General features: G+C 46.2%; 1 protein-coding gene across 15 annotated transcripts in view; it reads left to right on the top strand.

Moving 5' to 3' along the window:
- ZMYND8 (zinc finger, MYND-type containing 8) overlaps window positions 1–15,756 on the top strand; it is a 133,733-nt gene that overhangs the window by 109,243 nt on the left and 8,734 nt on the right. For 6 of the 15 annotated variants that reach the window (XM_006881603.1, XM_006881604.1, XM_006881612.1 and 3 more), the window contains 6 exons: window positions 4,094–4,471; window positions 5,921–6,111; window positions 10,168–10,248; window positions 11,955–12,033; window positions 12,921–13,160; window positions 14,995–15,155. In XM_006881603.1, coding sequence (XP_006881665.1) covers window positions 4,094–4,471; window positions 5,921–6,111; window positions 10,168–10,248; window positions 11,955–12,033; window positions 12,921–13,160; window positions 14,995–15,155 — 1,130 coding nt within the window. The remainder of the gene's footprint in view (window positions 1–4,093; window positions 4,472–5,920; window positions 6,112–10,167; window positions 10,249–11,954; window positions 12,034–12,920; window positions 13,161–14,994; window positions 15,156–15,756) is intronic. The other 9 variants (XM_006881614.1, XM_006881615.1, XM_006881611.1 and 6 more) reach the window with 3 other exon arrangements.

The following is a 15,756-nucleotide window of genomic DNA, read 5'->3' as shown; positions in this document are numbered from 1 at the left end:
AACAAGCAAGTTTATGTTTAACTCCAGATGTTCTCTGACAGGTTTTGACTTTTCATCCAAACCCTTCGGTAAGCTGTGGCTTGCTGTCCTGTGAGCATTTCCTAACCAGGTGGCCAAACCAAGTGGGGGATCAGTCTTAAGGATTATTCTGACTTTGGCTGTGTTTCAGCCTCAGCTCTGAAACTTGAGTTAGAAGGGAGAGAGGTGCCCCTTGTAGTATAGTGCAGTCCAGTGAAGTGGGGTCGGGACAGAGAGACGCTAACGAAGTGAGATAGGGTTGGGGGGTGGGTAGACCAGCTACCTCACCAATCTTAGCCCCTCCCCCACCTCTCAAATTTATCAGCAACTTCTGGAAACACAGCTTAGGTTGTGGATTTGCATTTGAGGGGGTGCCTCTGATGTAGTATTTCCTCCACAGATTGGAGAATTTGAAACACCTTGTGAGCTCAGGGTTAAAGCACTCAACTCCCAACCAAAAGGTTGGGGAATCAAATCTGCTAGCTGTTCAGTGGGAGAAAAATACAGCAGTGAGTCCATAATGATTTACAGCATTGGAGGCCCTCTGGGGATGTTGTACTCTGCCTGCCCTCTAAGGTCACTGAACTGGAGTTGGTTTGACAAGTGAATTTAGCTGTGCTGTGGGAAATTCATAGGACTTTATGAACAATGCTTTAATACTATTCTTTCTTTTCTAGAAAAGTTGTTTAAGTTAGTTGGCAAAATGTGTAGGTCCTTTCCTCTTCCAGAAAAGATTTGCAACAGGTAAACAAGAATACAGAACTTTGAGGCAAAGATATAAAATCAATCAGTCCACGAGAAAGGAAAATGAAGGTTGAATTGGGAGAGGTTTAAAAAAAGCTTTATGCATTAAGTATTATTATTTCCAGCCTAAAATTGGCAAAATTTGACTTCTGATTCAGCTGTGAGCTTCCCAGCAGTCAAAATAAAAAGAGTACGGTCCCTTAAAAGGTCTCACGTTTTCCAGAAGTCAGAAAGAATTCCAGTTGATTAAAAGAAGTAAAGCTCTTCCTCATGTTCATAATGTTGAGAGAAAATCTCTCCAAAAGACCCTGGTGGAAGAGACCTTGTATGTAGTGTGGATGATTAAGTCAAAGATGTGATTCTAAAACATGTATTGGTCAGAGAAGCTTCCCCAGGGGTTTGAAGAACGATGGAATAGCCTTAAACCTAGAGCTCCCTGAAGGTGGGTTAGGTCTTGAATGAGCAGCTTTGTACAGCCAGGAACATTCAATGATGGGTAGTAAGAGTTTATTAAATCAAGGGTATTTGAAAGTGTGCTATGGATGCAGCCTTTTTGCATAGAATAGAAATATTTTTAGATAAAATACAACACTGTTTATAACTTAATGATTTCAGAGCAGAGGCCAAGGGACCTTCTTCAGAGCCTCTTTGCTCTGCTTCTGTAGTAATATCAGTAATTGCCATTCTTTTCTGAAGAGAAGATGCATTCTTACCTTGATAAGCCTTCCATTTGTGTACAAGACAATGACAGACTTGGATAAGTACGAAGTTTATTTGAATGGAAGGTCATTTGGGGTACTGGGTGCCTCCCCATCCTTTTTCCCCCTGTGAAGGGATGATATGCTCAATTTCTAGAACAGTTGAAATTTTTCTTTACCAGTCTTTGCTCCATAAATCATCAGTACCTTGGAAATTGAAATCTTGTATTGAAACGGTCATCCCCGAAGAGAACGTCACGCCTGGTCTCTTTTTCCCCCCAGTTTGTCGTTGGGAAAGGGGATCTAGTCAGCTTGCTGCAAAGCTCTGGGCTGCCTACAAAGCTGTTTTTGCACATCAAGACACAGATAATGGCCTTCTGGGGACTGTCATTTGCCCAGTCATTGTACTTGCAGAAGTGGCATCTACTTCCTAAATAACATGACTCCAGAAACTCTGTGAACTTGGATAAATGTTGATAGTTGTAAAGGGGCTTCAGGCCTTTTGTTCATAGGGTCGCTATAAGTCGTGCTTGTCTCGAAGGCAATCGACAACAGCAGCAGCAAAACCTTATGGGACAGAGCAAACCTGCCCGACATCTTTACAGAAGCACACTGCCACCTTTCTTCTCGCCTCTGGTGGATTTGAACCACTGACCCTTTAGTTAGCAACCAAGCCCTTAATATATACTTGTTACTGTTAATTAACAACAATAATCACAAAATAATGATGTGTATTTCTTGCCACAGAAAAGGAAGGCACTGAAGGAGCTTCTGTTGGTTAACAGCCTGTTAGGGGACTACCCTGTGCCCGGCTTACAGAAGAGCCAAGTTCACGGTCTCCTTCTGCACCTGGAGGGGCAGGAAATGAATCTGCTATTAGATATAACCCCTGGGAAGGGATGGGACTCCTCTCTACACAACAAGTTTCCTTCCCTCACTGACTCTTTTGCATTTGGTACAAGCCCGACAGGAATATCTTCTTCAGCAAAACAGCCGAGCAAGCTTGTTAAACCCCAGAGTCCAGCAGCCAGCTGCTCTGCTCCTCCCCACGGGCTCCCCAGAATCATCCACGTATTGAAATGCTCTCTAGTGTAGTCAGGCCTGTCTTCTGGGTAATCTTAAAAAAAAAAAAAGCTCTGCTGGCCTAGTGGTAAGAATCTGCACTACAGTCCCACAGGCATGTGATTTGAATCCACCAGCTGCCCCGCTGGAGGAGAATGGACAGTCTCCTCCCATGTGATTGACTGCTTCTGAAAACCCGCTGGGGGGTCAGCCAAGGTTCTGACTTGATAGCAAACAACACCTTAGAAAGTTAGATGTAGTCTTCACTAATGGTCATACTGTCAGAGGACAAGCTCTGAAAACCAGGGGTACGAACGTGCCCTGATGATCTGTGTTACGGAACCACAGCAAGGAAAACAGACCCCCCTTTTTGTGGTTGTACTGGTGTAGCCATTCCCCCCAGGGGCCCAGCGCTTCTGGTTCTAACCTGCCTTTCAGCGACTCCTCGTTGCCCTAACTCGACTCAACACATCTTGGCTGGTGATGTTTCCTTTCACATTCTCACTTCCACCTGTTGACGTTCTTTGACCCCCTTATATCTCCTCTCCTAGAAGACATACCCGTATGTTAGCAGTCTTCAGACTTGAGATGGTCACGTTTTTGCCATTGGCAAGTCCTGCTTTCTCTAAAGCTTTTTTTTTAAATCCACCACTAAAAGATATTTTCAATTCATTTTAGACTCTAACTGGCTTACCATATAATAGGAAAACCCAGTATTGTTGTGCTACCCATCAATGATGGTGGTGGGAATAAATGCAATTTTTTTATTATTTTTGTGTGTGTGTGTACCATCAAATCAGATCTGACTGGTACAGGAGGAGATTGTTCCTCCTTCTACAGCAGAACATCTGGTGGATTTGAACCGTGCACCTCTGGGATTGCAGTGCAGCTTCTTACCACTAGTCCACCAGAGCTCGTGGAATAAATACAATTTTTTAAAAAGGCAAAAATCTGTATGGCATTTCTAGAGAAGGACGACTGTGGCCCAGAAAACTCTAGCCGTGGGACTGTGCTTTTAGTGGGAACAAGTGTTAGTGTGTGAGGCCACTTGAGCACCACCCTGAGCTGATGTCCCCAAAATGGTCAGGAGGTAGATGAGAGATGCTGTACTTTCTGGATGGTGCTGTCCTTTGGCCACTTTCTCTGGGCACTGTCTTGTCAGCCTTCCTGTCTCTGGGTTACACAGTGGTTGGGATTCATAGCCAGGTAAGTTTCTTTTAATCTCCAGGTGACATTCCTGGGCTTTTCCCAAGATGTGGACAGATTCTGAGTTGTGAAAGCAAGGCATCTGGAGCGGTGATGCTCACCGGCCTTGTCCACCAGTTGGTGGACTTCTTGAGGATGAAGACTAGGTCTTGTTGAGCTCATTCCCCCAGAGGTTTTGGCCTGAGTCCCAAAGATGAGCGCATCTCTGAGAAGGGAGGGAGAAGGTGCTCTCCTTTCAGGAACACTTGAACTTGTTCGGTTTGCCCAGCCTTGCTTAGCTTCCCGCAGAATGTAATGTGGTTGATCCTTCAGTTGATCCGAGTCAAATGTAATTTTTGTTTGTCTCTCTTACGCACTGGTGTTAGTTGTAGGTAAAGCGCCACCGTCCACCACAGCGGCGGGCAGCCAGTCTCCCCCCGACACGCCGGTCCTCACCCGCTCATCCTCCCAAACCCCCACGGCTGGCGTCACGGCCACCACCAGCACGACATCCACGGTCACAGCCCCAGCCGCCGCCGCCACGGGAAGCCCGGTGAAAAAGCAGAGGCCGCTCTTACCGAAGGAGACTGCCCCAGCCGTGCAGCGGGTCGTGTGGAACTCCTCAAGTAAGTTTCAAACGTCCTCTCAAAAGTGGCACATGCAGAAGATGCAGCGCCAGCAGCAGCAGCAGCAGCAGCAAAGCCAGCAGCAGCAGCCTCAGTCTTCCCAGGGGACGAGATATCAGACCAGACAGGCTGTGAAAGGTACCGAGCCTCCCTTCTGTTCTCCGTGGCGCCTGCTCCCGTTTTGCCACATCCACAGGAGAAAAATCACTACTGGTGTTTTTTTGGTTATGTTTTGTTTTTTATTTATTTTTTAGTTCCCATTTAGTTTCTGGCAGTCATATCCTGAAAGCCTTAACTATTATTCCATGTGGCATGGCTTTTAAGAATTGTTTTGCAACTTGCTATTTTGCCTTTTTTCATTTTCTAAGTGAAGACATGCATATATTCATCTTCAGATGGGACAGGCGCATTAACCTAAAAGTGTGCTGTCCCTGTTGAACATCCATTTCATTCATCGTCTTTCTTCAGAGGCTCCTATTATCAGTTTGTTGTGTACTTTAAAAAACTGATAATAAAAATCTGCAAAACTCTACTATGCATGTATGCATATATACTTGTATATATGCGATCCCATAAAATAATCTTTTTCTTTTTTTTAAACTGTAAAAATGGTACCATACTTTTTTTTTTCCCCTCCCCTCTACTTATCAGCATGTGTTGGACACTCGTCCATTCCAGAACATTACAGCTCTACCTTATTCTTTTGAACTGCTGCACAGGATTTCAGAATTACTAAAAGCATTCCCCTATTGATGGGCATTGAATTTTCTTCCAGATTTTTCCTGTTAACAAACAGCCGCAGTGAACACCTTTGTGTAAGCTTCCTTCTGGACATGAGTGAACCTCTTGGTATTCTTTTAGAATGAGTACAGAGTATAAAGATGGCGGCATGGTCACCTGACTAACCGGGAATTAGTCACATGCAAAGATAAGCTGGTATCAAGAACCAGTTGCTGAAGCTGTAGAATTACACTTTCCCCCAGCTGTGCTGGAGGCTCCGTTTAGAGTTGAGCCAAGGCCAAACAAAGTTCTGATCCGGACCAGCTTGTCCAGCTTTGCCATCTTGATCATTCCATGAGGGAATCGTTGTCCAGGTCTTTAGAAGTTGGGCTCCTTGATTGCAACTCTTGTGTAACCAGTATACCATAATAGGGCTCTTTAAGGGTAGAAACAGAGTAAGCTTACAAAATGGAAAGGTAACAAGATCTTGGATTAACCTCCATTAAGACTCTTCAGAGACTCGAGGGAGGGAGGAAAGACTCTATGAAAGACTATGGAGTCATAATTAGATTACAGTTGACTTGACCTCATCAATGGGGGGGCAGAGCTAAAATCATGGGTATTTGAGATTGGGATGCTCACTTTCAGTCTTGAGTCTCCTGGCCTCATAAACTTGATAAAGTTTCTCTGGTATAATTTAGGTATTGGTGAGAAAGGTATAATGGTACGATGCTCAATTTCCAGGTTGTTACTTGACAATAGAGAAGTTCATAGACTATAGTAGAGGCATCATGTCCTCACCGCAGCTCTGTACCTGGACAGGCGTGTCCCACAGTCGTGCGGTAACCACAGTCCTTTGCTTTTCAGCTGTCCAGCAGAAGGAGATCACACAAAGTCCATCCACCTCCACCATCACCCTGGTGACCAGCACCCAGTCGTCGCCCCTGGTCACCAGCTCAGGGTCCACGAGCACGCTTGCATCGTCGGTCAGTGCTGACCTGCCCATCGCCACTGCTTCCGCCGATGTTGCTGCAGATATCGCCAAGTACACTAGCAAAGTGAGTGGGTGGGAGCCGGGAGGCTGCCTGGTGGGAACCGAGGGACTAGCTTCCTGCTGGGGACCGTCAGAGCCGTAAATGTGCAGGTTCCTCGTGTGTTCTCCATGGAGCTGAACCTATACTTACAGAGAATCCTCAAGACAGGGTTCTATCACTTGGGTCTGAATTGGAGAAGTGGAGGATGTGCTGACTTTTGGTCCGAGAGGGCTTCTTAGATGCTAAAGCCACCAACACGAGCCCATAGTTGGCCTGTCAGGTCCCACTTGGGGCATGACCCTGCATGGTGATCTCATGGCCATAAACAGCGGGAGCAGACTGGCTCAGTTTTTTTCTCTTGTGAGCTGCTGGGAGATTCTAAAGTGAATATGTAAACAGAAATGATGTGTGATCAAAAGTATCCATCAGAACAGAACTCGTTGACAGGTTTTCCTAAAGCTTTGGAACACATTGCTAATTTCTTCAGTTAACAGCAAACCAAGGGGTTGGTTTAAAGACGATGTGGAACAGAAGCGACAGCTCTTTGTGCATTCAGTTTGCTGACTAAGATGCTTCCATTGATCGTCCTTGGAACCATTGTCGTTAGGGTTTGGACATATTCCCACACCCAGCTTCTTCACCCTCTGTGCCTGCTCTTCACAGACTCTCTGAACTTGCCTTGACTTCATAAATAGAGTCAGGTGACAAACTTAGATAACTTTAAACTTCACTTTGCCAGGTGCTGTGTGAGGGTGGTGATCGAAGCTCAGTTTCTTTTTGTTAAAAGGATGTTTGGATGAAGGCATTAAAGACAGTAGCCCCACACTGAGAGGTTCTTCGTAGCATGACCTGCAGGTCTAAGAAGGAATTGAAGAGGGTAATTGTTTCATGACTGGTTTAAGGAGGTGTGCCCAGTTTCGCCTTAAAACACCTCTTTTTCTACTTGGAATCATCTCTTGTACCACTGTTCAGCGGCATGGCCCTCACTCTTTCTTAGAGATGGGGAACCTGAGGGCTGTTGATTGGTCCTGATGGTACTTTGCTCTGAGCTCCTAATCTGTGCTTATTCAGAGGTTTTTCGTTCCCTTCTCTTTACTCTTCTAGTGAAAGACCCTTTGGATGAGACTTTTTTCTGCAGCTAAGAAAATATATGTAGGGACCTTGGGAGAGTGGGCGTGTTGATGAGCCTTCCTGTCTCCAAGGTGACCTGGAATTGAGGACCCAGCTTTGTATATTTTTGCAGAAGGCAGCTCCATATTAATATTGAATTCTTTTTTGTATTTGGATGTAAAAGTTTGTCTACAAATCCATGATTTCTTTAAAATGAAATGTAACTGGTACATTAGTGGTATATGAAATTCAACTACTTTCCAAAGTTTTCTTGTAAAGCACTTTCGTTTTTAATTTTTTTAAAATTAATTTTAATGTTTACAGAGACTTTAGATTTTCATTCATTGTTGCATTTTTCTCCCTGCCCACCTCTCCCCCCCCAGATCACTCTTCTCTTTGAAAAGTAAAAGAAAAATTCTTTCATCGTTATACAATCCCCCTGCTGCTCCCCAGCCCCTACCCCCAGTATACTCCACTATGCAGCCTTCATTCTGGACTCGTAATACCAATCATAGATCGCTTTTAAACAGTTCTCTCCCTCTTGTTTTTAATATTTAATTTTTTTAAAATGACATGGTACAGTCAGGTAGGGGGACTCCCAAAGAAGGAACCGGCTATGAAGCTTTCTAACATGCATTATACTTCTTTAAATGTGCCCTGTGTTGCCTGTCCAGCCATCTGGGAGTAGAAACCTCGACAAATCTTTTATTCACTTCACTTCCATTTGAGGTTAAATTTGAGATGTGGTTATTTTTCAAAATACACTTGGTGTCAGTTAGGCAACTACATGCTCATGGGGATTTTCGTATTTATGAACATCCACTACTTTCTGGCTGATATCGGTCTATAGTTTTCACATGATGTTTTTTCTTTTTCTAGTTAATCCTTAACCTTGAGGTTGCTTGGGCATGCAGTCATAATCTTCGTATCCTAGTTAGGGAACTAGGAGTCGTGGCAAGTTTGGCAGAGGAGAGATAAGGTTCAGGCATCAGATCAGGATGGCTTTGTTCTTTGCTTTTATTCACTTGGATCAGACTGGAAAACAAAGTAGTGAGTCCCTGCAGAGTCCTGGTTTGATCTCTTGTTGTATTTCTCCTGTGAGAGACCCAGGAGAGAGAAGACGTTTCTTCTCAACATACACGTTTAGTAAAGGAATATTTGGGGTGCCTGATGCACGGGTTCAAGTTCATTTAGAACTCGCCAATGGGGGAGAAAGATGGGCAGTCTCCCCTTGTGCGATGAACTGCCTCTGAAAACCCTCCAGAGGGTCAGCTGTGGGTCGGTTCAAGCCTACCGCACACAGCAACAAACAACAGCAAAGCCTCCGGGAGGAGGAAGACACGGAATGAACTAGGAAAGCCAGTGTCCTCGCTAAAAGGATTAAAATAACCAGATCTGTTCACACAAGGAAATAATAGTCAATTGTAAAAGATATGAATTACTATTGATATGTACAACATAAATGAGCCTTGAGAAGAAAGCCAGTCACAAAGAAATAAGGTATGAAATGGTTCCATTATAGAAATGTTTACAGTCTAGAGACAGAAAGATTAGTGGCTGCCTAGAAATTGAGACAATGCTGAAACTGAAGAGCAACAGGTGAGAGAGAGGGGAAATTTTAATGGATATGCTACTGACAATACATTAAAAACCACTAACTTGAGCAAATTACATTTGGATTAATTTTTATTCATTTTAATGAACACTTTCAGAGATTTTGGATTTTCATTCATTCATTGTTGCACGTTTTTCTTTACCCCTCACTCCCCCAGTTTGCTCCTCTCTTTGACAAGCAAAAGATAAATTTCTTTGTTGGTGTACAGTCGCCCCCCACCCCCACCCACTCTGCAACCTTAATTCTGGATTCCTGTGATAATCATAATATGCTATCATATATCACTTTTAAACTGTTCTCTCCCTCATCTGTTTCAATTTAGTATATATAATCTATCCAGTTTTTCTCAGTCTTACCCCAACCCTGATGTCAGTCTCATTCTACAACAGTGGCACCGTGCAGTATTTGTCCTTTTGTGACTGAGATACTTCACTCAGCATAATGTCCTCCAGGGTCACCCATTTTGAATAATATTGCATCAGTTCCTTGTTTTTCAATGCACCGTAGTATTCCATTGTGTGAATATACCACAGCTTCTCTATCCATCCGTTTGTTGATAGGCACCTTGGGTTGTTTCCACCTCCTTGCTATTGTGAACAAAGCAGCAATAAACATGGTGTGCATATATCTGCTTGGATGTCAGTTATGGTCTCTTTAGGTTATATTCCCAGTAGTGGAATTGATGGGTCAAATGATAATCTCTATTTGCAACTTTTTGAGAAGGTGCCATACCGCCTTCCACAGTGGTTGCTCCATTTTACACTCCCACCAGCAGTGAATAAGGATTCCAGTTTCTCCACAACCTCGCCAGCATTTGTTGCTTGCTGTTCTGTTAAATTTTGCAATGATGATATCTCATAGTTATTATGTGGATTGATTTTTATGGTATATCTCAAGAAAATATTTGTTCTTAAGGGAAAGAAAACCATTAAATGCAGCAAACTGAATGCTTTCACCAGAACCACCAGTGCACGGAGCCAGTTCTGACCTTCGGTTTGAGCTCATACCTGTAGAGCCAGCTTTGCATATGTAACTCGTTAGCATGCTATGAGGGTGTTTGTGGGGGATTCCTTACCCACCTTGAACCATGGGTAGGGTAGGCACTCTTGTCATCATGGACCCCATCATTCTTTGTGGGGAGGCTTTTCCTGTGTGTCAAGCTGTGTAGCAGCATCTCTAAAGCTGCTGCTGCCGAAATGTGAGCAGGACATCCTCCCGCACCCCATTTGTGACGTGCAAATGGATTTTTGCCTCTGAACACTGCCCAGTGTCCTGCGGAGAGCGTCATCTCAGCGTCTGCCCTCTAGCTCCGGGAAGCAGTCTCACCTGATTATGTCTCTTTTTTTTTTTTCCAGATGATGGATGCAATAAAAGGAACGATGACAGAAATATATAACGATCTTTCAAAAAACACTACTGGAAGCACAATAGCGGAGGTCAGAGTTTACACATTAATTCCTTATTTCCTCAAGGCGTTTTATAGGGTCCCTTTAGGTGGAGTGTCAGAGAAGACCCTCAACAAGATGGATTGATACAATCCTGACTGTGACACGAACTCAGGTGTGTAAGAGATGAGGATGGCACAGGACAGGACAGGATTCAGATCTGTTGTTCACAGAGTCTCGGAGTCACAGTGACTTGGAGGCAGCTAATAACAACAAGATAACATTTGGGCCATGCAGAAGCCGCTCTGGAAGTCCTTCCTGCAGGCTGGCTATTCATCACAGTAGACAGGGAAGGTATTTCTTGATTTATCCAGATGACTGGGGCTGTCACTGCCCACTGTATTTCATTGATAAATTCCAGGTCTTTCAGACCAGTTCATAGAGCCTTTAAAAGCAGTTAGTGCCTTACCTTTATTGTGTGGATTGGATTATAACCCCAGAAATATGCGTGGTAAATATTAAACACCGTCAGGTCTGTACTGCTCACCATCCCATTTGGAAATGGGTTTTCTTTGTTAGGCTAATGAGGCAGGATGGGGGTGAATTGTGTGTCAGTCTCTCTCAAATCTGACAAGAGCAGTAAGCCGTCAGAGTCGGGGCAGGATAGATGCCAGGCCACACAGGGACCACCAAGGAGCCGACAGTGAGAATACCTTTAGTCCCAGCTTGGACCCTCAACTTGAACTCTAGCTGTCTAAATGGAAAAAGTAGGCTTCTATTTGTGCAGGCCGCCCGCATGTAGTATGTCTGTTAAAGTAGCTCTCGATAACTGGACACCCATGAGCGTGTTTGCACATGGGACCCTTTTCCTGGTGATCCTGTGGGTATCAAACAATATGTGAAAAATGTGACTTTGGAAATATCTTTACACCCTGCCCACCCCATCCAATCTCCATCATAGTTTGTTCTTTTTTTACTTATGTGTTTGAAAATACAGCCCGTTAAGGCTTTATCTGACCCTTGAGTCCAGATGTGTGCCAGAAGTTTTCTTAGAGAATATTCCAACGTTCCCCACAGAGAAAGCACGTGTCTACAGAGCAGCATGGTTGCTCATGCCAGTTCGTGCTTCATAGCTTCTTGGATCTCGACTCGATGCCAGTAGCAACCAGAAGTCTCTCTGGACACTAGCAATGTTCCTGGGGATTGGTGCAAGATCACTCCCAGATGGGAACCACTGATAAACATTGCCAGGAGCCTCACATCTGTTCATATTGAGTTTCTTTTCCTCTCCCATTCATGGGAGCTTGTTCCCACGTTTATCTTTGTGGAGCCCCCCTTCTATCCTTCAGATGGGTTGAACTCTGAATTTCAGGCAGATGATACAGGTCACAGCTACATATTGAGAGATTAAATAAGCCAGTGTTTGTTCAAATTTATTCTTTTTTTGTAAACCAAAGTTGTCAGCAAATGAACTATTTCTTACGAAAATATGATCCTTGTTTTTCACTTTGTGACTGTGTTTCGTACCATGTTTCTTGGAAAAGATGGGCATTTTTTACATGGTTTGCTGACACTGTATTTCCTGTGAATTTGGCGTAAACTATAGATGTCCCACCTCTCTCCCCTTAACTGTGGGCTGAGGAGCCCAGACCCACGGCTAGTGCTCCCGTAACTAGCAGCACGTTGTCCAGTTTGAGTCCTGTGGCCACACTGCTCCCAGACCAGCTTTGTAAGAGTCTGATGGCCTCTTGTTTCAGATCCGAAGGCTGAGGATCGAGATAGAGAAACTCCAGTGGCTGCACCAGCAAGAACTTTCCGAGATGAAACACAACCTGGGTAAGGCCCCCACCTGGGTAAGGCACCTACCTGGGTAAGGCCCCCACCTGGGTAAGGCCCCCACGTGGGTAAGGCCCCCACCTGGGTAAGGCCCCCACCTGGGCAAGGTACCCACCTGGGTAAGGCCCCCACCTGGGCAAGGCCCCCACCTGGGCAAGGCCCCCACCTGGGCAAGGCCCCCACCTGGGCAAGGCCCCCACCTGGGCAAGGCCCCCACCTGGGTAAGGCCCCCACCTGGGTAAGGCCCCCACCTGGGTAAGGCCCCCATGTGGGTAAGGCCCCCACCTGGGCAAGGCCCCCACCTGGGCAAGGCCCCCACCTGGGCAAGGCCCCCACATGGGTAAGGCCCCCACCTGGGTAAGGCCCCCACCTGGGTAAGATCCTCCCCAGGGTAAAGCCCCCTCGAGGTTAAGCTCCTTACCACCTGGTCACCAGGACTCCCCTGTGTATAGTGTTTTAAGAATTGATTGAGAGATATGACTTCTGTTATTCGATGGGGAAGGATCATAGTGAGTTTTAGTAAGATTATTTATTATTAAGAGTAACTTGTAGAATCCCCATAGTATAGTTTTTTTTTTTTTTCCCATAGTATAGTTTTGAGCTCAGAATCGCCAGTTCAGTTCAGTACCTTGTGTATTATCACAGTAGCTCAGGCAGGTGAGCATAAATGCCCGTTTTATGGATGAGGAGTTTGCGCCACAGATGAGGCATTTCCAAGCCAGGATCCACAACCTGGCTGTCCGAAACCCTGTCCTGTGCTTTCTGTCCAACCTGATGTCACAGGACCTAGATTCTTTGGGGGAGCTGATGCGTAAATGGGCTGGGGGCTGAATGAAAAAGGAAAAAAAACCCCAAACAAACAAAAGAGTGTCCTACCCTTCGGGCAGAGCTGACCATGGCGGAGATGCGGCAGAGCCTGGAGCAGGAGCGGGACAGGCTCATCGCTGAGGTGAAGAAGCAGCTGGAGCTGGAGAAGCAGCAGGCCGTGGACGAGACCAAGAAGAAGCAGTGGTGCGCCAACTGCAAGAAGGAAGCCATCTTCTACTGCTGCTGGAACACCAGCTACTGCGACTACCCCTGCCAGCAGGCGCACTGGCCCGAGCACATGAAGTCCTGCACGCAGTCAGGTGAGCGAGCCCGGGGTGGCGGGCCCAGTCCTCATCCACCCGTCCTGCTCAGTCTCCGTCTCCCGTTCAGTGAGCAGCTTGCAGACACGCCTCACAGGCCGGAGACTTTGACCCTGTCAGCTTCGTAGTGTTGACCGTCAGTCTGTGGGGCATCTGACGGCAGCTCGGTGATCATTGGAGGGTTCGTGCCCTTTGCTGCCCCAGTCAGGACGGCAGTAGCGGCAGTAGCTTTAGACGTTTGGCTGTGGTTGACAGTGTGTGGGTGGTTGTCACACCTAGCAGGGGTGAAGGGGCGGTGTTTGTTACGTGTGCACAGCCCCCTCTACCAAGAAGCATTTTGTCATAATCAGTAGAACCTGGTGTTTTGGTGATGGACAGTGGACACGTGGCTTTAAATAGCAAAGATTTCCAATTTTTGTGTTCGGGGGAGGTCTTGTTTAGAGCCCATGTACCTGGAAGATTGATTTGTAATTGTCTTTCCCAGCAGAGAACAAGTACGCCTTAGGCCTGGCGCCTCCAGCAGAAAGCACCCTCTAGTTAGAATTTATTAATAATAATCTACCTTTTGATTCTATTCCGCAGTGAGCTTGTGTTTGCAGCAGACAATGTTAGTTGCTGTGGAGCACATTTCAACTCATAGAGGTCCTGTTACACTCTTCCCACTATGAGCTGCTGACTGGGTTTGAACTGATAGCCTTTCTGTCAACGAGCACCTGTCCTTGCACCACCCGGCCGCCTTCGGCAAGCAGTAACTAGCTTCATATGGTTAGAATTAGAAGTTCCACTGCAATAACTGACTTACACAAAAACATGACACAGAGGATGCATGTGTGAAATTAGCAAAACTTGGAGAGGAAGACGGCAGCAGCTTTGCGAGCCGTTGGTGCAGTCCAGGACAGGCAGGTTTTTCTGGAAGAACCGAAGAGGAGATGCTTTGTGAATCTGTGGTGTCTGTTTTGATTGCTCATCTCTGCCGTTGTAATATGTAAATATGTTCCGATGAAACTTTATTTCCTATCCAGATTGCAGGTGGTTTTGTAGCCTCCGCTCTGGACAGACCTGTTGTGTTTTTAAGGCTGTGTTGGACCAAAAGCTTTGTTCTTAAACCTCTTGGGGTAGCTTTTTTTTTTTTTTTCCTTGGAGGTGCCAGCGAGATTTGAAGACTTTTTCTTTTTTTTTTTTAAATACTGGTTGTGTACTTCCTCTTTAAGTGTGCTTCCATTCCTGTCACCTTGGGTTCCAGAATGATTCTGAGGACCCTTTGCTGACATTCCAGGGTGGCTGACGTGTCTCTCAGCATTCCTTCCTTTGAAGCACAATTACGTCTGGTCCTCCATTCCTCTCCCATGCCCCGCTTTCCAGTCTGTTAAGTGTCCACTGTGTCCAGGCACTCGTGCCTCTGACATCATGTGGCTGTGCATTTTGGGGCTGGCCAAGCTTCAGGGGAAGCAAGTCCACGGGGTGTTCGCTTAGGTGTAAAATTAGAAACCAGGACATGTCATCATTCTCTTTGTGCTGCGCCAGGCTGGACTGGCTTTTGCTGATGGGATCCTTTTGTTCTGCAAACGTGTTCGAGTCTCCAGAGGGATCTACTGGAACTAGAATTGCTATCTTGTAAAAACGAGCATATGCCTGGGATTCTAGCTTCTGGAAGACCCTTGAGATCTAGTCCAAGTGGGAACTGCATGTGCCCGGGGTGGGACGGGCAGCAGCTGTCCCATTGCAGCTCATGGTTGGGTCAGAGTTGGACTAGAATGCGGGGGAGGGGTTCACACAGAACCAGAGAGCCTTGGGCCCCACTTACCTGCGGTTTCTCTTCCTGCTTGGTCCCCAGCAACGGCCCCTCAGCAGGAAGCAGATGCGGAGGTGAACTCGGAAACACTAAACAAGTCTTCCCAGGGCAGCTCTTCCAGCACGCAGTCAGCCCCCACGGAGACGGCCGGCGCCTCGAAAGAGAAGGAGCCCCCAGCAGAGAAGAGCAAGGATGCTGGCTCCGTGAGTGTCCTGCACCTTTGGCCAATGTCATTGTCCCGTGTCCAGCAGAGTCACAGACCTTCTCCTGTCCCTGCCACCCTAAAATCCCCTGGGTCAGCCAGACCACACCATGGCACCCCGGAGCCTCCCTCTCCTCACCAGTGTGCTGGGCCCAGTGGTCATGTAGGTGGGATCAGGACCACTTTATAAAGCCCGAGATTGCAGCTGTCAACTTGCTAACTTATCCCCTGTATATTCTCTGGGATGATGCTCAAAGAGTACGACACTGTTATCCCCTAGAACTTTGCTGTGATGCTAGAAATACTCTGTATCTGCTCTGCTCTTTCCAGTTCGGTAGCCACTGGCCACATGTTTTGACAAGTGTGGCTGAGGAACTGAATTTCTAAAGTTTTAAATGTGAGTTGGAATTATAACAGATTTAGTTAACTTCATCTGTGGGAAAATCTGGAGCAGGGAGTGAGCATGTGGAAACAGGGAATGTTCCAGATGCTGGGATGTAGTGTTGGCCATGGTCCTGTGTCTTGGCTGTTTGGCCTGGGAGACTGAGTACAGCTGTAGGACCACTCCACCTGACTGGCCCACCCCACCTGACATGCCCCCC

Source organism: Elephantulus edwardii, unplaced genomic scaffold (assembly GCF_000299155.1).
Source record: "Elephantulus edwardii isolate Elephantulus edwardi_28Jun2011 unplaced genomic scaffold, EleEdw1.0 scaffold00015, whole genome shotgun sequence".
In the NCBI taxonomy this organism is placed as follows: Eukaryota; Metazoa; Chordata; class Mammalia; order Macroscelidea; family Macroscelididae; genus Elephantulus; species Elephantulus edwardii.
This window is presented reverse-complemented; position numbering and strand designations above follow the sequence as displayed.